Source organism: Epinephelus moara, chromosome 20, assembly GCF_006386435.1.
Source record: "Epinephelus moara isolate mb chromosome 20, YSFRI_EMoa_1.0, whole genome shotgun sequence".
NCBI lineage: Eukaryota > Metazoa > Chordata > Actinopteri > Perciformes > Serranidae > Epinephelus > Epinephelus moara.
Window position 1 is genome coordinate 42656715 of NC_065525.1, and position 26205 is coordinate 42682919.

The 26205-nt window shown below is 43.3% G+C and overlaps 1 protein-coding gene across 1 annotated transcript in view; it reads right to left on the reverse strand.

Moving 5' to 3' along the window:
• Nucleotides 1–26205, reverse strand: part of cttnbp2 (cortactin binding protein 2) — a 154585-nt gene that overhangs the window by 52230 nt on the left and 76150 nt on the right. Inside the window, exons 4-5 of the mRNA XM_050072839.1 lie at nucleotides 15126–16554; nucleotides 7454–7777 (exon numbers count right to left, since the gene is read on the reverse strand). Coding sequence (XP_049928796.1) covers nucleotides 7454–7777; nucleotides 15126–16554 — 1753 coding nt within the window. The remainder of the gene's footprint in view (nucleotides 1–7453; nucleotides 7778–15125; nucleotides 16555–26205) is intronic.

Here is a 26205-nt window from a genome sequence, read left to right on the forward strand (position 1 = left end):
GGTGCTTTACTGTCAACATTTTGCACATATTCTCACATCAGGCACTCAAACATCTGTGTGTGGTTTAAACGCTGACAAATCTGAAGAAAGAGGGGATTAGTGGAGAAGGAAAACTCTTGGGAAAAGCAGAGGACAATGAAATATTGATGGGAGGAAGACGTCTGTGTGTGTATGTGTGTGTGTGTCCTCTCTGTGTAGGTCCACCTATAATCCCTCAGCACAGCTGTCCTTCAGCTGCATTAGTCGTGTTCATGGATCAACGCTCCGCGGCTGACAGACTGTTACTAAACATCTCAGCAGGAGGGAAGATCCTGATAGACCTGCGGTGTGTATGTGTGTGTGTAAACGGGTCTACATGCATGAATTATTCTGTGTGTGCTCCTCTATGTACGGCACCGCCGGTGTGTGTCAGCTGAACGAAGCATGTAGTCTGCATTCATGCTGATGTTACAGCTCTGACATGACGGTCCGTCTCATCTAATGGCAGCCAACACAATGGGATCAGCTGCCGCTCGCACAATTACTGACTTTACAGCATCATGTGGAGAGTGTTTATCAGCAGCACTGCGTCTTTGTCTTCTCACTGCATCGTCATTGAGCTGGCCAGGGAACAGGGAGGCCACGTTGAGGAGATTTTCCAGCTTGTGACAACACCGATGTTAGTCAGTATGTTTACATGACATCAGAGAAAATCGATGGATCGATTAGCAAACTGTTTCAAAGAGACAGCGCGTCATACTCTGAAAACCCCGCCCACCAGAGGGGAAAACGATCAGCACCGCAATATGCAACTAAGGGCTGAAACGCTAACAAAATGGCTGTAGCTAGCTGAAAACATTAGATCACAGCATGTCAGGATTATTCTAGCACGTTACATCTACCACAGAGGAAACGTTACTTTGACAGTCTTAATACTGTTGGTCTACCTCAGTCAGTACGTTGACATGACATCAGAGAAAATCGATTTATTGTGTCAGTACTAAATCAAATTGCTCAAAGTCGGACTAACACACCCAGATAATGTGATTGGGAGTCGAATTCCCGCTGCATGTATACAGTCAATCCAACCCAAACTGGCCGAGGCGCTCCGAGCATGTTCCAGTGTCCACCCCAAGTAACAGAAGCCGTTAACAACATGGAGAAATCTACATCCAGAGCTGTGACTTTTTGGACGGACCAAATGTACAGAGCTGTAAAGTTGTCCACCATGGTACCAGTTAGCTGCTAGCTAACTGTAGCTAACTTGTTTGTCCATTGTTTGGTCTGTGACGGAATAGGTCAACCCTACAGCCTACACCTTGGCCCTACCGCTAGATTTGCGTGTTCCCGCAAGGGGTAGGGGTGTCCCAATTCATTTTTGCGTGTAGGGGTAGGGGGCATAACGAGGGGTAGTGGGTATGAAACTAGCCCTTCGGAGCGAGGGATTTCAGATGCTGACTTGACAGCGAGGGGTAGATGTCGCCATGGCTACCACCGAGCAAGAGACGGGGGAAAAAAGTTCATACAAGTACATATAACATTAATTTCGCAAATAAACATGGAACTTCTGTAAAAACGTTTCTGAATAACTGTGTATTCATGTAGAGAATGGTATAACAATTTTTTATTGCTTTTCACAATGTCTAGATTGGAGTTGACAGAAAGCTAGCCAGCTAGCTAACGTTACCATTGTCAGGTTGCTTGTTAGCTAGCTAGCTCGCACTATCTGGCGTCTGTCATCTGTCCTGTTCTGCAAAATTGTCGGATTTTTCACATTATGATAACACTCCAGCTAGTATAACTATGCCGCCTCGTAATGTTAGCTGGTTAGCTAGCTAGCTAGCTAGCAGAAGTCCCCTGTCGTACATATCATTTCATTGTCTGTCGTTCATCAAACGAAGCATAATGAATACAGCAAACGCGATTGGTAGGATGAACTCAACTGGAGACTCCATTGTAGATGCCAGTTTGAAATGTAGATGGCTCGCGGCTTCCTGTTTAAAATAGTTCCGTATGCGTGAATGTAACTGACGCAGTGACGTAGGGAAAGATTTCAACCCTTACCCCTCGTTGCTTCATTTCAAGGGCTAAGGGGTAGTGGACAAGGAGGGGTATTGGGATTGGGCCCACATTACCCCCGTCCTTCATAACCTCCAGCTCCCCATCCCTCAGTGTATCCACTTCAAAATCCTCATCATCACTTACAAAGCTCTCCACAACCTGTCTGAGCTCCTCCACCGGCACACTCCCTCCCACGCTCTCAGGTCTGCTGATGCAAACCTACTACTGATTTTCAATACCGTCCCAAGTGGTGGGGGGGGAATAACGTAAACAGCAGCAACAGGTGGAGACTGCAGGGAAAAACCAGCATATTTACACATTACACTAATACCGTCATATACCGTACACCCCTGTGAGATTTCAGGAATATATGAAGGTATGAAAAATTAGATACCGCCCACGCCTGACTGGCTCTAATGCTGTTGCTGGAACTACACACTGTGCTTTCTCATTTTCGTATGTGTTGATAAGAAAAAAATTTGCAAAAGCAAAACAGCGGTGGGCAAACAATATAATCAATGTCTCAAAAACTGCCTAAAACCAGTGACACCAACTACTGCATCAATCCTGCAAAGTAACTGACTGGCAGTGCTACTGAATGCTAAATCTTTAGTAATAATCTGTTGTATTATATATTGCCACTGAACCAAGTTGTGACTTTTCCATACTACTTTCCATACTTAATGCATGTACTATATCTGATGCTGAACCTTTACAGACCCTCAGCTTGAATTCCCTTCACCAAAGCCAAAGCCTGTGCTACCAGTCAAGCCGCACGCAGGAGATATTTTATTCAAAGTGACAACAAACTGAACATTAGCATCTCATTTTCTTCTCGCTAAAGGCCAACAAAAGCACAAAGTCGTGTTTCATTTAGCTGAAATCACATCGTGTTTCTGCAGACGCTGTGAGCTGCGGTAAGAAAGCAGGTGGCAGGGAGGTTTTGTGGTTCGAATCTTTCTTAAAAGCAGAAAATGTCACAGGTTTGATGTCTGGAACATTTAAGTCATGTTCCCTCTGAGGGTTTCTTCTGCAGGATAATCGACGCTGTAACTCACTGTGAGTGAAAAAGGGCAACAACTGAACTGAAAGGCACATTGTGTCCAGTCTCTTATCAAACTAAACCTTCATTTAAAGTCAACTGAGCAACTTCCTCTTCCTCAGCAATGATCTGCTTTATATTTATGCAGTTATATAAAGTCAAACCTGAGAAAAGAACCATCTATACGGCCTTTTCAAAAGCCACTCTGATGGCTGAGGGGAAATGCATTATCTCAGGTAGGTTTACAGCTGCTAATTCAAACTCTGGAGCCTTTAAACAGTTTGTGCAGCTTAGAGAAATAAACATTAATCTCAAATAGCACCGAAGAAAACTGAGGGTTTGTGAAAATACACATCGCACTGAATTAAGCAAATGACACCAGAAAGGTCTAACATGTAGAGCAGATGGATGCCGTCTTCAGATTGCAGTAATAACTGTTTAAGGAAACTCATCACTTTTTAGAATTTAACAGAGGAAAACAACTTCTTATTCAATAGTAGTTTCTCTAGCAGATATTGATTGAGAGTCCAGTGTGAAGGACTTAGGGGGGATATATTGGCAGAAATGGAATATAATCTATAAGTATGTTTCCTTTGGTGTTTAATCACCTGAAAATAAGAATCATTGTGTTTTCGTTGTCTTAGAATGAGACGTTTATATCTACACAGGGAGCAGGTCCTTGTCCGTAAAGATCTCCATGTTGCACTGCCATGTTTCTACAGTAGCCCAGAAAAGACAAACCAAACACTGGCTCTCAAAAGGAACATTCAAGTTTTCACATCAGCCACCATAATTAGCAGACCTTCTGTGACGAGAGCATCAGATAAGCACTTTTTTTTAACCTGAAACTGCTTTATTCAGTGTTTTTAGTGGTTTTAATTGCAAAGTGGCCTCTGTGGACTATTCGGCTTCCGGTAAAAACCTCCCAAACAACGAACACTGAGAGAATTTTGACCAGGAGAAGTTTAGCTGGTTGCAATCTGCAATCCTCACCACTCGATTCCAAAAAATCCCAGTAAATTTTACACACTGAACCTTCAATAAAGCTTGACAAAGGCAAACAAGAGTAAATTTACTGAATGCAGAGGAGGGCTGCAGCGGAGTGCCGGTTTCAAGATATAGAGTGGTATGAAAATTGACAGTTATCTATGTAAAATAAAACACAATTGGATGGAGAATCTTACCTTGACTTAAGTAATTTTCAAAAGAGAAACTTTTTCACATACTGTTTTAAGTTTTAATTATAGTAAAAACACATTTGTTCAACCAAAAATAACCTCTCTGTCTTCATCCTTTAACCGTCATTCTGACTGATAATAATAATCATAATTCTGCTGTAAGATCTTACACCGTTACAACCCTTCTGCAGAGCACATTTGTTCCTTTCTCTGTTTTCATCTCATATGCAATCGTTTGTGTGTACAACATGCTGCATATCTTATTAATTATTTATGGACTGACTTTATAATCTTAATCTCACAGGTTCTCTAAAGGAATGCATCATATACAGTATTTAATTTATATCTGCCACGCTCACAGAACAATCAATCCTGTGTGAAACCTTTGTGTTTGTGTTCTGGTGTATCACTCTCTCTCCATCAATCAATATAAATCAATAAAAGCCTCGGGGTGTTCCTTTAAGACTACTCTTTGGAAACCAATCAATCATGCAGCCAACCGCTGACCAAAAAACCACAGATAGGGTTTCAGTTCCCACCGGGTTCACCTACATTTTAAAATGTACTGTACATGCAGTACAAGCAGCGGCTAATATTTCTGTACATGCACATGGAAGAGGTTTGCCTTCAAGATCATCTGCTAGAAATCCCTGGAGTCAGAATATCCTTTTAATTTTAAACCAATGACTCCGAGGCACTTATTATTTACTTAAGTATTTCCATTTTTTGCTACTCTATACTTCTAATCCACTACATTTGTTTGATAACTTTATTCACTTTGTGGATTGTGATTAATAATACCAAATATAATCAACAAAGAAATTATGATGTTTTTGTTATTGGTTTTAATTTCCCCTATGGATGCATCAACAATTATGAGCTAATAATACATAATACTGTGAAGTTCTCCATAATGAGTAACCTACATTTACTTTGGTACTTAAAGTTTATTTTGATGCTGATGCCTGAGAATTTTCACTTAAGGACACAGAGTGTCTTCACACATTGATTGACTTGTGGCCTGCCACGATTAAAACATCTGCCACCACATAGATTTTGTATTGAAGGAGCTGGAGTGCTTATTAGGAGCACTAAAGGAATATATATAAGCTGTTTGGTTATTTATAGCACCTCACTGTTGGAGCACAGAGGGCACTCAGGGCACAGACAGAGCAGCAGAATGTCAGGCGCATTGAAAGTGAGATTTAAACATTCACTCTGCTGGGTCTAAAAGTTTGCATTCACTTGCAGCAGCTGCTCCTCTGATCCATCGACCCGATCTGATCTGAATGTATAGATCGATCAATTATTCACCCCGTGAGTCAGAAACTGCTGCTGAGAAAAAAATGAACTCATGGAGAGCTCCACCTGGGCTGCGTTTACCGACTCCGAATTTAGAAACGAGACACAGAATGATACAAAGGGACAGACATGCATTTAAAAAACAAAAACACATACACTTAAATTCTGTGGGAAACACTGTTCTACACTGTGATATTGATACCTTTACTTAAGTTAAAGATCAGAGTAGTTCAACCACAACTGCATTTCCTAGGAAATACTCTAGACTTGCACCGATTTATCAGCAGTGCTCAGAATCGGGCCAGTTTTCACGTGATCAGCCATGACCTGCAACCGGCTGGTCAGTCTAAAATATGCCAATTTAAAACGCCGGTCAAATTCCCGGCGCATCGCATGATTGACATTGTGTAATATCAGCAGCGCACACACACGCACATCTGCAACTCACAACTTGAGCGATGTGAGGAAGTGAAACATGGGCGGCTTCTGACCTTAATCATTCACGCACACGCATCAAAAGAGAGAAGGAGAAACTGACGAGGCACGTGCTCGCGTGCTGAAGATGCGCGTGTCCGCACGCTTACTGGCTTTCGCGTCCTGAAAAACCTGTGTGAATTTTGCACAGGAGATATTTTTACTTTTTTTGTCTATTCAAGAAATTACCCACAAACGCTATACACCAAGAATTATTATTTTATTTATCTATGTTTTAATTTATATATTCCTTTTTTACTTATTTATTTTAATACTGTACCTGAAGTTATATTTGAGCAAAAAGGAAAATGTTTCTTAACAGGTAAAGAAACATGTCACTGTTTTTGTTTGTTTGTTTGAGATGATTATTGAAAAGCTGGTTGTATCTTGGTAATACATGTTAAATGTTAAGTAAATGTTCTAATAAAGCAAAGATATAAATATATTGCAATATCTTGTGAGCTGTAAAGTGGTTTGAAAAAAATGAAATCATAATCAGCCAAAATCGGAATCAGCCATCCAAACACTCTGCAAATTGGAAATCGGTATCGGCCCTAAATATTGTAATTGGTGCAAGTCTAAAATACTCCTTTCATTTGAACCCAAACCATGATCTCTTTTCTTAAACCTCACCAAGAAAAGTTTTTCTGGCAGAAAGCCCTGAAAGCAGACTTCTCCCAACACCTAAAAAAAATCAATAACAGCCTAAGTGTACGCTACATTGGGAGTATTTTCACCGCCTTACCATTCCATCAGACAGCCTGTTTCTACAGTTCCCTGTCTTTGTTCTTTTCATAGCCGCCAAACCCCAACGAGAAAAACAATAATCTAAGCTTGCTGAAAACAGGAGCTGCTGGTCTACTGCTGCTTCCATCAGTTAGTTAGTTTGCGTTACTGTGGGACTTTGGTGAATCCGAACTAACCCTTTAACACACCAAAGCCACACAATAACACAAACACAATAACTGGTCGAGGCAGCAGTAGACCAGCAGCTCCAGTGTTCAGCAAAGTTAAATCACTGATTTTCTCAATGGAGTCTGGCTTTGAAGGGACAGATGTAACAGAGTGACAGTATTCTTAATACAGCATACACTGATATTGATTTTTTTAGCTGGCTTAAATATGTTTTGTTGCTGACTCGTCCACAGCAGCACATTGCTTAGTTTCTATGTTGGACTCATGCCCGCTTCTCCAAACTGGGGTGGTGCCGACTGACATCTACTGTATGTAATACACTGACTATGGATAAGTACCCCATAGAACCCCACTTCAACAAATCTGTACTATCCCTATAAGACAATGGGGTGGCAGCAACCCTTTGTCCCCCTCCAGCTTCATCAATACCTGCAGAACCTTTAATTTAATCACTTAAATGTAAACCAGTAAAACCAGTATTGATGAATCAAACGTCAGTTACCTGTGTGTCCGTTCTGAGCAGCAGCAAACAAGGCAGAGGTTTGGTGGTGGTTGTGGTAGAGGTGGTGGTCTTGGTCAAGATGATTGGGCTTGTCCTCCATGGCGGATGTAGAGGTGGAGTTGGCGGTAGAGGTGGTGTTGGTGGACGTGGAGGTGGTAGTGGTGGTGGTGGTGGTGGTGATGGTGGTCGGGTCTGGTTGGTTAAGCAGCATTGACAATAAAGTGACATTTCCCTGGGAAGCAGCTTGGGGGAGCAGGGGGCGCCCGCCGTCCAGGGCAGCAGGCCCTCCGCCGCTTAGAGAGGAGACTACGGAGGGACACCAGCCTGCAGGGGGGAAGGAGGAGCAGGAGCAGCACAGGTTAAACTAGGAGGAGGAAGAGCAGGAGGAAGAGGAAGCTTCTAGAAGTGCTGAGTGTGGGAGAGCGAGGGTGTAAGAAGGTGGACGGTTTGGGAGGGGGGGAGAGCACACTTCAGTTCCACACATACTGTAGTACAGTCTCTTTTGTCTGAGCGGCAGGCAGGAGGTAAGAGACGTAGTTAAACACTCCCAGTGAGTACAAGCTCATGTTGTGCAGCCAAACACTGTTCAAACGCCAAAATCTTTTGTCAAACTCTAGTGGAGATCCCACAGTTCCAAAGACACCAGATATGTGACGCTGAATTTGGGGAGAGTGTTTTATAAAATGAGACAAAGGATATCTACAATATTTACACGACTGAATGGAGCAGCCCTAAAAAAGAATGAGTTCTGGGTTTGATCTTAAACTTAAACAGCATATAGCTGTGATAAAGAGCTAGAAATAGATGATACAGAATTTACTACACAAAGTATAATATATTAAGAAAAAACAAAAGAAGTAAAGTCTCAAAAATGTTTGCGAATTGTCTAAAGACAACGTTCATTTTTATTTACACACTAAAATTTTATAGAGACTTGGGGATCTTGCAGGGTCAATATCTGCAAGACTACAACTAGACTGCTCTTGCTCCAGGTGGAAAATATTACACCAAACTCCATTTAAGAAATATGACATTTTAAGAATTCCTTACATGTCTGCAAAAACACATAACTATAGTAACACAAGACAAAAGCCGTCATATGTCGACAGTAGTCATGTCAATTTGCAAAACTGTATTTGCGTACAAAATTTACATTTTGGATTCTGATGCATCAACACGCCAGCAGCCTCTGTTGGTTAGCTGTGCTATTTTAAAGGTTGGAGACCAGGGGAGTGAGACAAGAAGGAGGTTTCAAAAATTAGGATTTCTCTTTAAAATAAGTGCTGGTTGGTGGATCAGATATGTGACAAATTAAACACTATTAGCGTAAAACTTCAATTAGTAGCCCGGGCTATTATTTCACTGAAATCAACAGGCCTATGTTGGTTTGTTTTTTTTCACACTACAAGCGAACCGCACCAGAGTCTGTTTGGAAGCGGACTGAAGGTGCTTTCACACCTGCCCTGTTTGGTTCAGTTCAATCAAACTCAAGTACGTTTGCCCCCTCAGTGCGGCTCGTTTGGGCAGCTGTGAACACAGCAATCACACTCAGGTGCGCACCAAAACAACCGGACCTAGACCTCCTTGAAGAGGTGGTCTCAGTCCGGTTACAAAGGAACTCTGGTGCTGTTTGTTTGTGGTGAGAACGTGTTGAAAATGAGTCCCTGATTCAGACCAAAGGAGACAACTCTAGGTCTGAAAGCACCCTGAGACCTACTTTTCGAGTGGCCTTCGTTTGGTTGTTTGGTCCGCACCAGGGTTCAACTGATGGCTTTCACACCAGTCCAAATGAACCGTACCAACAAACGGACCTGAGTTTGTTTTTACCGACCCAAACAGGTAAGGTGTGAGAGCACCCTAAGCTAACTAGCAAAGGTTAAACTAACTGACTAACTTTACGTGCCTTTCAGCAGGACACTGACCGGACAAAACATCCAAGAACATGTGAACTGCTATGTTCGTAAAGGTGGGTACACTTATTTCAGCTCGTCACCAGAGATAGTCAAATATTGGACCTCTAAAAGAAGCCACCCAGCTGGTTTCTGCTGCTGCAGCCTAAAGCGATCCTGGGCTAAATCCCATGTGGTGGTTAGTTGTGTTATAAACACATCAGCAGGATTATGGGAGGATTATGGGGGAAAACAGGTAGACAGGTAAAGTGACATACTGAGGTTTTGTTTCAGCCTGAGCTGGAACTCATCCAGCAAACAGTGTGCGGTTAAAGCTCCTCTCCTTTCATTCAGCCAGGGGGGAGATTATCTCTCCATTCAGATCTGCTCCTGCTGGAAATATCCTCTTTAACCAAAACTCTGGCACAATGTCAAGTGAAGCCTGGAAAAATACCTGAACTACAACTCATTACCTTTTTATTTAACCTCCTAAAACCTCCTTAAATATCTTTTAAATGTTTAGTTTTTACGGATTCAGAAGAATAACCTTTTTTTAATCATACAGAAAAATGCTGCTTATATTGCATTTACGATTCACACTCGTAAAGCCATGTTTTTATGGCGACTATTCAACAGAAATATTTCATGTATCTTGTTTATTATTTTATACACATTTCCATGAAATTCAGCCTGACAGATTTGGCATCGTTGGACACTCTGGGATCACCACTGGTATAAAAAAAAAAATCAAAAACCTCTGTCTGAATAATTCTTTGCAGCACAACAAAAGCTTCCAAAAATTAACCCACTGGGGGGTCTGACAGATTTTAAATGTTAATGGTAATTTCCTCTTAACTGCTCTTTACTGCTACAGTGTTAAATCTGCTTTAAGTGAATAAGAACGGTCTGGAGTTTCAGAACAGAACAAAACATCCCAAACAGAAGCAAGATGTTCACTGTCATGCTGCGTTTCATAAAAGCCAGGATTTTTAGATTATTTTATTAGGGATGCACCAATCGGATTCGGCCTGTATTCTCCTTGGTGACTGCCATCGGCCTATCTGCAAATAAGATGACATTCACCGATGGCAGTGGCCGATGTTTGTCTGTTGTGTCACATTTGTTTTGAGCAGGCTAAAAAGCAGGGCTCAGGACTAACAGTGTCCCGTCATCCCAGGGACAACAGAAGTCAGGGATCTTCTCTGGAATGCCTTCGGAGCAAACTCACTCTCAATGTGCCATGGGACGCACTTTCCTTTAAGATGCCTCATTGTGAATAAAAGACATCGACATCAGCAGGAGGAGAACTAGTTAATGTTAGCTGTTAGCTGTTAGCAGGGGGTGGTCAGAACCACAGACTGTCTATAACAATGGACGTAGTTACCATGACATCAACCACTGGTTTGTGAGCTCCGGTTTTGAAGCCTTGAGTTCAGCTGTCACCATTTTGTTTGTTTGAAGCGACCATATTTGGGCACGACCGTGGAGCTGAGGAAGAGTGAGGGGTGGATCCCACACGCCTCACAGACAGCGTGCTACTCAAAGCGGCCTGCCCTTATTTCTGCGTAACTTTTGGCCTTAATAAAATGTAACAGATGAGTTGTATAAAAACTGACCCCCGTACAGTTGTCATGAATGTTGAATTTAGCTCTAGAGACCAAACTGTTTTTGCACCAGGCTGTAAACATGTTTATTTCTGCTGTAAAGTTTTAACATGGGGGTCTGTGGGGACTGACTCACTCTTGGAGGCAGCCTCTAGTGGACATTAGAGGAACTGCAGTTGTTGGCACTTCAGCCCTGCATTTTGTCGCTTTGCCAGAACTAACAACTCACGGAGGTCACACTGAGTTAAAATATGACACGTTCAAGCTTTATTCAGTAAAAATGAGTATTGGGGCGAAGGTACATTATAACATCATCATGATGTGTTCAAATGTAGTCTTGTAAAATGTAATTTTTGTTAAGACACTTGAATAAATCCAGCATCCAGTTTTAATAAGGAATCTGTTAATGTTTTTGCTGCAATATAAAAAAATATTAGAGTATTATAACATATTATACATATTAAAAAGACTTCTGAAGCAGTTTTTGTCAAAGATGTTTTTCCATGTGAAAGAGGGAAGATGTCAATGAGTAAAGAAAGAAGAAATTACCTAAAAGAAAATGACCTGCAAATAGTGCTAAAAAATTATAATAATACATAGTATCGTAACATGAATTTAATAATTTTTTTCCCTGTTTTATTTTGTTTTGTTGCTCACTGCCTGTTTCCCCATGTTTTTGAAGGGAATCACACCAACTAGCTCAGAGTTCAAAGGTTTAAATACTTGAAAAAGGCATGTGAAAGCAGCACAAGAAAGTGATGCCACTCCAGGATGCAAAGGGTTAAACTGAAGAGTTCTTTGTTTACTGTCACTTAAGGGGGAATAAATAACATAACACAAGATAAAAACTAAAAAAATCTGTATTGGCTATCAGCCATTTTGTTATTTTAAACGGTGCATCCCTATATTTTATTATTCTTTATATACATTCTGTACTGTCGTAACAGATCATATTTGTTGTTTATATATTTGTTAACTTAGGATTATGCAGAGTTTCCAGGCGTTTCTCATGATGCAGGAACCCTCTAATAAAGTGTCTGATTTAATCAACATGTGATGCACACTGCAGCCTGGACAAAAGAGTCTGTCATCGCATCAGATTAACGGCGACATGATGGATAGCATTCATCTTTCAGTACAGTCAGTCACCCGCAGCGTTCACACAGGACAAACAGAAACACACATTATTTAGTTGGAGACTGTTGCAGTTAAACAGCATTATTTCAAATGATTAAACACGACAAACAGATGCGGTGAAGAACAGAAATAAAGACATCATTACTAAACCAAACAGCTTTGCTAAAACTACAAACTAAACATGCTAAAAGCTAAAGATGCTACATTAAACCATGGTTTTATATGTCTGTTCTGACCTGGGAGGGTGAAAAATGAGTTAGAATAAAAGAAAAATTGAGAATTTCAGTGCAGAAATTCGTCTCACAGACCGAAGACAGATACAAAAGAGACGGAAGAAAAGGTGCAGCAGATTGTCAAGGACACAGATAATGGCAGCTGTTATGGTTGCACTTCCTGTCTGTCAGTGGGTGGCAGCGGTGTGGGAAAAAAAATGGTAAGAGTTACAAAAACATATCAGTCTGCTGACAGGTGAGACGGCGGACCTGCTCCGAAACTGTGATGAATTAGACTGGGAAGAAGCAGAATCCTCCAGAACTCCTTCAGAGCTTTATCAGGTTTGTAAGAGGAAGATGTTGCAATCAGGTGAAACCGAAAGGTTGGCAACACTGGCGTTAGCAATATTCTTACTTGAGATCAGTGTGCGGTCACCAACATATTATTATTTTAGTCTCACAGAGGATTTAATCTAAACTTTAGATATCGGTGGAAAACACCTGGAGGGCAGCTCTCCTCTCAGGCGGCCGATGTTTTCATTGACGGCCACATCAGCTGATCTGAGGACTTTTTCAGAGGATTAATAAGCATTCTACAAAAACAAGATATAACTGTTAAGTATTTTTTAAGTTCTAATGGAGTGACACGTCCTTAATGATTTGTTTTCTAAGTGAATTCGGATCTTTTGTTTTCTGTTAAGCACTTGGTGATGTGATGAAAGAGCAGTTTCATATTTTTCAATCAAGACACAACTGCATGCAGAAGAACAGGAACATCAACAATGCAAATGTATGTTGCATTTGACAGGAACATCTCAGGATAATTCCAGTTTATTACAACTTTTTTTCTTTTTTGTTCTCTTTGGTTTTGTCATCGTGTCTTTTACATATGATACCTGCAAACTCAGCAGCATTACTGACAAGAAGACCACTGAGCAACGACCCTCAGCAGCCGGACGATCGGAGAGGTTTTTAACAAGCTGACAGTTAAAGTTCAAAGTAACTTTCACAAATACAACTTTTTGTCGTATCACTACGTCCTTGTGCTTTTAATAGCATTTGCTAGAATCCACAGCGACTCACAGACAACCAATCAGAGCTGAGGAGACGCTAACACAGCTGTCGATCACTGTTCATGAACTGCGATCAAAATGTCAAACTAGGTAGCGCTGATCAAATATGACCAAGATGCTGTTAATGCGTCGTCTATTTCCCTCCTAAAATGTTTTCAGAAACATATTTTAGTGACTGTAAGGCAGAGTCCTGCACCAGGTCAGGTACCAGATGGGTAACCCGTAAAATGTAACGGGTAAAACTGTATATATATATATATGTATATGTATATATATATACTTATATAAATTCGAGGGTACGGGCATGGGTAAAAATTAACTATATGCGGACGGGTAGCAGGTGAGAACAAACATATATTTCTTGTTTTTCAAAATCAAACAAAGGAAAAAGATTTGCAGTTTGTGTAATATTTTAACATTTAAATCACTATTATCAAGCCGCAGTTCCTTTTACTTTGAAAGTCAATGACACATACATGTGTTTTCACATACAGTTCTTTTAAACAAATCGATCTCAGTCCTCTTAAAGTGCACCAAAAAGTGTACCAACAGAAAAGGGACTGTCTGGTCAACTTCAGCTTTGACAGGGCCTCAGTCCTCTTTCTGTTCACACTATATATAAGATATATTGACATAGTGCAACCCAGGTCAACAACGTGATCGAGCTGAGTCGCCGCTCTGAGTCTGCTTAGAGGGCTGAAAAGTGTGAAAACAACCTAAGACCTTGGACAGTTTCCGCCACCTGCATTAAAGATAACTGACAAGTTTCACAACAATCGGCGGACGCTCCTTAACTTACGATCAAATTTGTGCCATCAGCCCTTATTGATCAACCGAGGAAACATTTTGGGGACATTCCTCATCAGCTTCATTAAGAGTATCCACTGAGTCTGGGGATGTTTGAACAAACCGTCATTGATTTATGGCCAACGTTTTCACCAGGCCAGTTCACTTATTTGAAACAGGCAGCACCACCTGTTGAGCGATTTCTAAACAGTTTGAAACACTTGGTTTAACGCGTCAGTAATGACAGCCAAAACTGTGGAAATAAGTTGTAATAAACAAAACAATCAAGCACATCACAAAGTAAAAATGAAAGCTGACATTTATATCAACATTACACAGAGCCGTCAGCGACAGGAGGCCGGTGGGGCGGGTTAATGGAAGCTGAAACAGGAAGTGGTGCAGGAAGTAGAGGATGGCATGCTACTGGAGGATGGAAAAGGGAAGGGGAGGAGAGAGCAGCCTCTGGCATCAGCTTCAGAGAGGACAGGGGTTACTGGTGGGAAGACCAATCTGAATACAGGAGAGGGGGAAACGTCTGCTTCGCCTCAATTCACCCTGACACGCTCCTTCTGCTGCAGGACGGCTAACGTCTGAGTCTCTGAGCAAGAGTCAGACACATGTTAGCAAACATGTTGTCGCTGCTGATACTGACACGGTCAGGGCTAACGTGACAACATGGGAGATGAAAGGTGCCCAGAGGGAGGACATATTAAGGGCAGAGAAGGAGGGATGAGTGGAGAGAGGATGCAGAGAGGTAATTTAGGGTTGAGGGATAGAGTCAGTGACATAGACTGAATTGACTCGTGTGCTATTCTGCATTCCTGTGGTTAGACCAGTTTAACTGTGACCTGATCGCTATGCTATGCTAAGCTAGGCTAAGCTATGCTAGGCTAGTGCCGTGGAAAGACAGTTGAAGAGAAGAGGCAGTGGGGAGAACTGGAGGGAGATGGAGCATGAAGGAGCCCCGTTACCTGATGCTGTTGCCAGGGGGCTGCCTGCTGAGGCTCGGGGGCTACGGGAGGATGAGGCACTAATGGAGGAGGAGGTGGAGGGGGGGTTTATGGAGGAGGGGCTACTGACAGTGGTGGCAGGACTGATGACGGGGGGGCACTCTGCACATGCTGCTGCCGGCTGACGCTGAGGGCCCCGGCCAGGCCCCGGGGAGCGGGAGGGGGGGCAGGCACCCACCTGAGAGGCCGTCAGGGCTGGGACCAGGTCCAGGGCGGGTTTGGGCGGCAGCTGGGGCGTGGCCGGTTTCAGCCCGGCCCCAGGGGAGCGGCTGCTGTCCCCCACCACCTTGATGGGTGGGTGAGGAGGAGAGGGGGTCTGAGAAAGCCCTGGCTTTTTGGGAGGGATAGGGGGAGGGTTTCCCCGGTCGATCCTGGCCACCGTGGGCGACTTGATGCCGATGGGATGGCTCAGGCGGCCGGGAAAAGGGCCTCCCTCTGAGGCGGAGTGGGGCAGGCCTGGACGCAGGGGTCCACCACCTGCTGGAGGACTGGTGAAGCGTGAAAGGACCTGTGTGACGGTGTGGCGTGCTTGCTGCTTGGCGGCAAAGTTGTCACGGTTGGTGGGGGAGAGGTCACGGGCCGGAGGACTCTGGGACGCCGTGCCGTTTTGGTCCTGTTCCTGGAACTTGTAGCGGGCTGCCTGGACACGGGGGCTGACTCCGCTGGGTAAGCCGTGGGGGCCTTGGCCCTCTGAGCCATTCTCTGTCTGTGCCAGTCCTCCTGAGCTGCTGTGGACGATCCCTCGTCCACTCGTCTTTGGCAGACTCAGGCCCACGTAGTTGGAGGGCGTTGGTTTGACGGGTATAGTGAGGGGGTTCTTCTTGGGACCCTCCACCTCAGTGGGGGGCAGGTCCGTTTGGCAAGACGCTGTTCGAGAGCTGATGGGCTCTGTGGCTACGGAAACAGACGTCAGAGCTTTAGGTTTGGGTGGTGTGCTGGTGGCAGCAGCAGGTTCTGCTCCGGCAGCAGCAGGCTGGGCGACAGTGGCGCCATCCTTCGCATCGCCCTGTTCAGTCCTGAGCTGCTCCACCTGCTGCCGCAGACTGTGGCTCTCGACCTCCTCGCGGCCCAGCCTGGCACGCAGCTGTTCCCGCTCTGTGTCAAACTCCGACAGCTGCTTCTCCATCTTGGCCTCCATCTGTTGGCTACGCTGCCGCTCGCTGCTCAGCTCGTCCTGCAGCCGGCCAGAGGTGCGACTCTCCTCGTCCAGGCGAGCCTGGAGCTCGTCAAAGCGCTGCGACTCCTCCACCACCCGTGTGGCGAGCTGCTTGCACTCACGCACCAACATCATGACGATGTGCTTGTTCTTCTCTCGCTCGTCCTTCAGCTGCGCCGTCAGCTTGCGGTGCTCCTGCTCCAGACTCTGCAGCTGCAGCTTCTCCATCTCCAGCTGGAAGGGAAAAAAACACAAAGTCAGGGGACAGTGAATCAATGCAACATTTCACAGAGACGTAGAAACAGTTACCAAGAGATTATAACAAGGGATTACATATCTGAGTTGGGCTTGGCAGCTCTACACAAAAGACACAGCATTTATCTAATGCTAAAATGATTAGTCAATCAATCAACTAAAGGTCAACACAAAGGTCAACAATTTTCTTCACTGAATTAATGAGATCTGTCTTTTTCCACCTAAAAAGCAGAGCTCATCTCCACCCATCACCCTCCTCTGCTAAAACTTTGATTCACGCCTTCATCACATCCAGAATTAAACTAGTGCAACAGCATTCTTCATGGTAAAACATCCAAAGTCCTAAATACGGTCGAATACATCCAGAGCTCCTGTAATCACATCACCTCTGTCCTCCAGAACCTTCACTGGCTCCCAGTGATTCCAGTTCAAAGTACCTCTCCTTACTCACAAAGCCCTTCGTAACCTGACCCCCTCCTCCGTCACCGTCCTGCCTCAGAGCTTTCTCCACAATTAAAATTAATCAAAATAAAATAAAATAAAATGTCTTATCATTATTAAAATCATTCACAGGTAAAAACACTTGTCTGTTTGAGCTTCTTAAACTTGAAGACTTGCAATTTTTCTGTTTTATATCACTGCAATCTGATTCTTCTATCACTATCACCTAATATTTCATACGCTAAACAATTAACTGAAAAAAAAAAAAAAAAACTTAAACAAGAACAACATCACTTTATAATAAAACTAACTGTTAGCTGCAGATGAGCTTCAGTGTCACATGTGAGCAGATACAGGAGTGTGTAAGTCAGTTATCAGGTGTCTTCAGTTAGAGTTACCAAATGAATGTGATGTGCATGTGACACGCTGACATCATCGAGTGACAGACCATCTCCCACTCAGACTGCACATACTGTACACGTTGCACGAGCCTCACACGCATGTCAAACATCCAACATCTCCCACCGACATGTTTCACATATATCATGTCAGCTGTCTCACCGACAACCCATCTGTGACATACTGCCTGTCGACATCACGTGCATCCTGACGATATCATCCATCACCTGAATAACACCCAACATTTTTTCGGTACAAAATCAGTGTTTCAGTTTCAGCTGTAATTGAGGATTAGATCTAAAATGCATCTGCGTACATTCTGTGTTAATGCAACCGCCCAAATTTGAAGTCATTTGTTAAACACAAAGCTAAATTGAGCTGGAAACGATTTTCTCTAGAAGAGCATAGATGATCCAGATTAATCAAATGAGCCACACAAAACAGACGGCAGAATAAATGGATGAGCAGATATTTACACAAATAGACGCATACGATAAATCCACAGGGTGGCTTGGGGAAAGAGTCTAATTTATCTATTCAGAGGGACACAGCGTCTCTCACATACGCTTGAATTTCGATGACTTGTCAAAGCCCAGGCCTCTATATCTGGAGCGTGGCTGCTATTGTTAGCTCAGAGCTGGCTTCACAGAGGGTAACAAGGCTTAACCGGGGCTCCTCACCCAATTGCCAAGACCCCATCACTCTAACAAGCCTCAAACAAAAGATTCGACACCCCGCCACCCCTGTCCTCAAAACGAGCCCCCCTCCTCTGTCCATTCCACGTCCTCCACCTCCACTCCTCCACAATCCATCAGGGAGTAGATATCACCACCAGCTGATGCTGAGGAGGAGCGAGGGGTTCATAAGCAAGTGGGAGCGCCGAGGGAGCGCCACTCGTTACTCAAAAGGAGGTGCTACGACTAGCTGCTAATTGGGTGAGGATTACGTCTGTTGTAAGTCAGCCTAATGCCTCCAAAGAGCAAATTTAGGGATGCAGTGAAGGCGGTGACACACGTCCTCGCAGCGCAGGCTGAAACCAGGCAGGATTAAGACGAGTTTAAAATATGTATGATCATTAAGTTCAGCAAACGCCACCACTGCATGATACCATGACCCAAATGCACTGCTGGAAGAGCTTTCAAGCTCTTAAAGGGACAGTTCACCCCAAAATCAAAAATACATATTCTTCCTCTTACCTGTAGTGCTATTTATCAACCTAGATAGTTTTGTGTGAGCTGCAGAGTGTTGGAGATATCAGCCATAGAGAGGTCTGCCTTCTCTCCAGTATAATGGAACTAGTGGGGACTCGGCTTGTGGTGCTCAAAGCGCCAAAAATAATAATACATTTGAAAAACTCAATACCAATGTCTTACTCCAGAAATCATGGCCCAGTTACTGAAGATAATCCACAGTCCGTGTTGTGAGCAGGTTCATGGAGGAACTATTTTGCTTTTTCTGAACTACATCCGCCAACAGGATCACTGTACAGGAGGAAGAGTGCATCTACTCATGGACGAGAAGCTCGTGGCGTCCTCCTGTTAGCTACCTCAGTGGTGCTAGATGAGCTAGCAGTAGATGCACGCCTCCCTCTGCACGGTGATGCAGTTGGCGAGTGTAGTTTGGTAGAAAGAAAATAGTTCCTACTGGGCTTAGGATCTGTTTACTCATACCCTCCTGAAATTTCACTGGGGTATATGATATATCACTACATCACATGGCTCGTGGCATTTTCAGTCTAAAAAATAAACAAAATAATATCAGAATGTCATCAGTATCGGCTGATACCAGCTTTAAAATGAACTATCAGAATCGGCCAACATGCTTTTTCTTATTTTGCACAATGAATGAATATTACATGTCTCCATCTGCTGGTGGGCCCTCATGATGAAAGTATGCATGTGGAAGGGACCTGATGATCACTAAAATTAGGTGGAGGAAAAAAGTGGATATATTGATATCTGTATCGGTTATCGGCCAAATGAGTTGTAATATATCATATTGGATACAGGCAAAAATCCAATATCATGTATCCCTACAACAAAGGTAATATTCTTACACCTCTTTTCCTTATTAAACAGAGTAATAAACCCACGCACTTTGTCAATTTATGTTTCTTTCCTTTACCGAACTAAGATCAGCTTAACTGCCCTGTTAACTCACGTAAAACACACTTCATTCAAACTCGACAGTAACAAAATAAAACTCATAAAAACCTTCACTGACTCTGCTGTGGTCGAAATAATCCCTTAGTTGGATGTAAAAACAAGCTGCTGTCTCTCTGCTCTCAGCAGGCACTACACAGGCCGGCTGTTTACAGTCGCTGCTCAGGTACGTTATCCCCACCACTGGCAATCAACTCAGCTGCCTGTCACGCCACACTGACCTCTGGTGGTGTATGATGTGCACTACATGCAACACATCCTCATTACAGCCTCTCCAGTTTGAGGTTAATAGAAAGATGAGAGTCTTCACGAGCGTGGACGTTCAGAACAGCTACTCACACGTTTACCTGCTGACGTGGTCGGACAACACCTCGTACAAACTAACCTCTTTATCAGGCTGCAACTAACTATTTTATTATCGATTAATCTGTTGATTATTTCCCCTATCAATCAATTACTTGTTTGGTCTATACAATGTAAGAACATGGGGGAAAATGTCGATCAGTGTTTCCCAAAGTCCAAGATGTCACCTTCAAATGTCTTGTTTTGTCCAAAGCCAAAGATATTCAGTTTACTGTCACAGAGGAGGAAAGAAACCAGAAAATATTCACATTTAAGAAGCTGGAATCAGAAAATTTTGACTTTTTTGTGTCTGTAAAAATTACTCAAACTGATCAATGGATCAAATCAATTTTAGAGTTTCAGCTAATGGATTAATAACTGCTGCTCTGGCTCTTTTAAAGCATAACCTCACTTTAAGTCACCAGGGTGCCGTTTAAATATATTTTTTTAAATCAGGAAAGTACATGAAGACTTTTTTACAATTCGACACATTCACACTTGGAGCTACCAGGTACCACAAGATGTCCTAAAACAGTAGCAGCTGTCCTTTAACTGCAGTCTGCTGGATGTTTCTTCTCTGTTAAACCCAGGACACAGATCTGAAATAGCAAACTTAAAAGCTTTAGACTTCACGTAATTTAAGGCTCTCCATTAGGCCCTATCCAGACCGCCAGCATGACATCACCCTGCTGTTTATTTTCTTTGAGGCAGGATTTTACAACCCTGACTCCTGCAGGGTAAGCAGTTAACTGAGCACAACACTACAAGGTATTCTAACCTAATCCTCAAGGCGTCATCGCAGAGTTAGAATCCTGCTTTGCATTCAGACAAACTTCTTGTGAGACTGTTTTCTTTGTTTGACATGATTTAATGCAGCATAATGAGGAGGCTGACCTTCTTTACTGTGCATGTGTGCAGTTACAACCACAGCAGTGTGTCATCCATATGCACAGGCTCATTCTGCCATCATCTACAGAATGAAATAATAATGATATTAAACTCATTTTTGTGGCGATACCTTGTAGGCACCTCAGGCAGCAGCGGTGCTTCCTGGACCTGAGATCCCCCACTGCTTTAATGAAAAGCGCTTACAAAGTAAAATGTTTCCCTTAAAGGTTTATCCGTACACCTGAGGAGCTGCGGCGCCGAGGTACGAGGTCACATGGCGGCAGAATAAAGCAGCTCACTGTGGAGAGATGGAGGATGAGAGAAGGAGGAAGTGAAGGAGGAGGCCTGAGGACTATTTTAAGAAAAAGGAATTTCAGCACCGGCGGCCGTGACCTTGCTTCCAAATTCAGCCTCCCAACACTCTGGCAGCATGTTTACCCACAAAACCTAACAAATACAGTGTGTCTCCGTCACTGTTGGGAGTGTTGTTTGAGGAAGGGGGGGGCTTCTTCTAACTTCATGACTGATTCATGGAGGAGAAGAAGGAGTGGGGGGTGTCTTCATTATGCCCATAAACCCATTCACAGTGTGTTACGTATAACTGCCTGCCTGCCTGCCTTCGGCTTGCCTAAGACCTCATGGATAATTCAACAGCTTACTCACAGGAGAACGACAAGAGTGGAAACGGATGGAGGGGATAAAGATAGCACGGACAATCCGGGTGAGATTCACTCTACCCAGCAACCAGAGGATCCCTCTGAGAGCCCGGAGCATGTGTCCTTTAGCTGCGTCGGTTTGTTGTCGTGTCACTGGTCATTTTAAAGGTTCCACCACAACCATTTATCCCTGCCTGACGGGTTCATGACCTGAGGTTGACAAGTTAGGTACAACTGTGCAATCAGTGGTGACATGGGGATCCATTCTGCGCTAAAGAGGGTAAACCGTTGTTTTGTGGTGGCTGCTTCTCCTTTTCTGCGAATCTTCAGGGTCAAATGAGGCAAAACCTCTAAAAGGTCAGAGTCGTCCGGCGTGGCTGTGTCTCTGTTCACTGATGACAGTGGTTAGAGAAGAAGTGGAACTAGAAAAGAAGATTTTCAGGTGAAGTCTGGACCTTTTTAAACAACATACCTGTTCCGTTCTGCATTTAACTTGCAAATTTAATCCATCCTACTTTTTTCTTGCTCTTCCCTTATACCCACCTAACTTTGTAATGTCACCTTATTTGTCTACAGCTTTGTCTATAACTAACGCACTCCTGTCTGTAATTTTTCCTCTTTTGTCTGATGTTTTGCACTCTTGATTGTATTTCCCTGCAATTTTTTTTCTGCCTGTAAAGTGTCTTTGAGTTTTTGAAAAGCGCTCTATAAATAAAATGTATTATTATTATTATTATTATTATTATTATTATTATTATTATGAACAAGCTCAAACTGACAATAGCTGTAACTCACACATCCAACCGCACAGTATTTTTTATAATTTGTACAGTAAGATACCGTAAACGGTGCATAAAGTTTGTTAATATAAATTAGGGCTGGGCGTTAGGGACACAAATTAGTATCTCGTTATTTTGAGGCTGAATGGCTGAATAAGTCCCCTGTTATTTTGGCTGCATGTGTTTTTCCACAGCAGGGCAGGTAAAAGAAGTTCACCTGTTGGAGGTGAGCTGTTTGCAGAGGTGCAGTAAGAGCCTGTTGTCTGCAGCTCTCCATCAACATCTCACTGTGGCTGTTTCTGCTTTTTCTCTTCCTCCCTGCCGTATTATTAGACTTGTCTTTATTGTAGAAAAGCCGCTACCAAAGTTCCACTAATTCAGTGATAAACACATTTCATTTCCTGCAGATTCTTCACAATAAAAGTCCCGCCTTATTTTGTTATGTAAAAACTTTTATTGTGAAGCAGCAAAATAAGGAAATGTTGAGTTTTTGAGGAGCAACTTCACACAACTTCTAATACGGCTGATAGCGAACATGAAACATTAAATTAAAGCCAATAGTTAAAGTCCAAACAGGACGCAGGAGAGAAACTAAACTCCAAACCACAGAGATTCGGTTATCAATCATCTTCACCTGTCACTTACACCTCACAGTGCCGCTATACTCATCACAAATTGCCGATCCATCTCACGCTCCGTTCTACCCTCAGTCATGAACAAGACCCCGGGATACTTAAACTCCTTTGCCTGAGGCAGTAACTCTCTCCCAATCCACTGTTCTCCGGCAGAGAACCATGGCCTCAGATTTGGAGGACTGTCATCCCAACCGCTTCACACTCAGCTACAAACCACCCCAGTGCGTGCTGGAGGTCACTGTGTGATGATGCCAACAGAACCACATCATCTGCAAAAAGCACAGACATAATTCTGAGGTCCCCAAATCAGACCCTTCCTCCCTCTGACTGCACCTTGAGATCCTGTCTATGAATATGACAAGTAAAATCGGTGACAAGGGACAACCCGGCGGAGGCCGACACCCACTGAGAGCGTGTATGAATAATAACGATGATAGCTGCATTCAGGCCCTGGTAGGGGTGTGTTTGTGTACAACAATCTCTAAACGTTTAGAGTGGGTCATTTTTTTTGTGTATACGGGTTTCACCGCTGGGTGGTGCTATTGCGTTATACCAGTAAAGCCCCAGTTATCCGAATACCAACCGAACGGGCCATTTAACCAACAGTTACAGGCCGCCACACCGAAATATCGCCATTCCGACAGTCCGCCATCCCGAATTCTGGTCCCTGAGTCCTGACAGTAAGCTGTGGCGAGCCTGTAGAAGCCTTATTTCCCATGCATGTCAGCGATTTTCACCGGGGACGCACACCAGTAATTCAGGCTGACATGACCTGTTTTTCAGCGAACTCCTCTGGTAATTTCATTAAAAGGCATGGCATATAGGTCCACAGTAACTTATTATTATTATTATTATTATTGGGTCTCATAAGAGTGGGCTACAATGAGTACTGGGCCATCAAATCACAGCATCCGCGGTGAGAGGACACGGAATTGTGTGCGCTTTTATGTACGCGGGTCAAGGCGATCACGGATATTTGATGTGGGAAAGATGTAGCCAGATGTATTACCTGATTTTAAGCGGCACCGAGATACGTCTGTCCGTCCGTAGCATGAGTCATGTGCGCCACTTCACCACCGACCCTTGCGTAAAAGCGCAAACAATTCTGTGTCCTCTCACCGCGGACACTGTGATTTGATGGCCCAGTACTCCTTGTAGCCCACTGGCAAACGACCCCCTTAACGAACGCGCCATTTGAATAGAACGGAGCACATAGGCTACTGACCTGTTGCCAAACCCGGTCTCACACCATTTCTTGTCATATTCACAGTCTATCACAGTTAGTCAACAATTAGTATCAGCCCCCTCCCCCCTAAAAAAAAAACGTTTTTCGTGTACTAATTTTTCATAACGGTTTATGATCTCAAACACGTGTAAATGTGTAAACGTGTACACGGACTCAGCCCTAGGCCCTGGTACTGTGCAAACGGAAATAGCTTTCTGAGAAACTAGACGAATTTTTATTGCCCAAACTATGATAACAAAAACATTTTATTATCGGTGCCCAGCAGAAGTGAAAGCACGTCGTCACAACCAGGCCAAAACTCACTGAAATAAAAACAGAGATATTTTACATTCACACTTGATGGATGGAACCAAACACACACTGAACCACAGCCCTGAAATCTATTTAACCAGCTTTCCTGTCAAAACATACCACTTCCTACCTCTCCCTTCCTTCTACCATACCTCCTCCTCCTCCTCCTCTTCATCTGTGTGTGTGTTTGTGTGGTTAAAGGTTCCATTTAAACTATATCATCTCTGTTATTATAACACAGTTCAGGGACAGGACACACACACACACACACACACACATTCACACAGTATTTTCTGTATTACTCACCCACATTCATTCTGCCAGCGTATCATCCAAACACTTTCACACATCCATATTCCGCACCACAGAGCGGGGGACAGAGAGAAGTGGGACAGGCCCACAGCAGACATCTGGCTGCCCAGTTAATCAGGGCCACATAATCCTAAAGAGACCTGGGACTGACACACACACTCGTAAACACACACAGTCAACCATCACAAATAGAAATGACACACCAGAAAATAGGAATTAAGTTCACACACAGCATACGCACACTGTTTTCCCTCGTATCTCCCAAATTCAAATATACACGACTACATGAATACCCACAGACAGGCGTACAGTTTTCTTCCTCTGGAGGATTTCAGCTGCAGATATTTGAGTCGTGTGTAAATAAACACAATCTGTGGTCAAACAGAAGAAGTCTCTCCTCCACATATGCTGATGTAAACACACTTCTTTTATTTACCTTCATTCAATCTGACTCACAGCAATTAAACTCCACGTATATAAACACAAGGTCATAAATGATGCATTTGGTAGAGTGTAAGTGTGCTGTAGCTGTGCGGCTCTGAGGACGGTGATGTTGGTCCGACACAGAGAGAAGAATCCCAACAGCTGTTAAATGGACTCCCACTGAAGCTGGTCTGCACGTTCCTATTAATATGGTGATTTTAAAGTTAAAAATTTAACTCCAGTTCATAACGTGATACCTCAAACACTAATGACTAGATTCCTGCAAGCCAGCGTTGCCAACTGTCTTGCTAGATTTGGTGGCCCTTAAAGGCCCACACACACCAAACCGCCATCAAAGAACAAGCGGCTCAAGGCCGACTGCTGCATCACCTCATGTAAAAGTTTTTTAATATTAGAGGTAGACTCTGACGCACATTGAGAAGCAGCTTGTAAAAAAAATAACTAATGATAAAGCAAGTTACAATCAGTTTGGTTTATTCATATTTTTCAAAATCTTGTAGAATGTATGTATGTATATATTAGTAATATATTATAGTTTGTAAAACCGCTGCCAGCCCTCTCTGCACCAAGAGATCAATGAGTACTGGCCAGTATGGGATTAATGTTCACCAGTAAATTAGGTACCAACTGAAGGTAGTCAGAGAAAATTTGCTTCTTTATGGCCTTGAATAAATTAATATTGTGTAAGTGTATTTCAAAGACCCTTTTTGTTTTCCTACATCAGACTGCGGTTTGTTTTTAAATGCTAAATTTGCAAAATCAAAACCAAAATTTTGAGTAGAACGTTTTTCTCTAGCCCCTTTTACAGCTGCGAGCATTTAGACGCACAGAGCTGGAATGGCACTCAATTTTCCGCCTCGTAGGGTAGACATATTGGTGGAACCCTTTTAGTTTAAACAGACCGAGGCGGCCTTCTGCAACAGGAGGGGCTGTTGAAGACTTGTGGGAGGAGCTGTTGATGACGCCGCACGTGTGACCCACTGGCGGTGGATAAACAGGAAACAGCTGATAGCAGGAATTAGCGAGCAGCTAGTA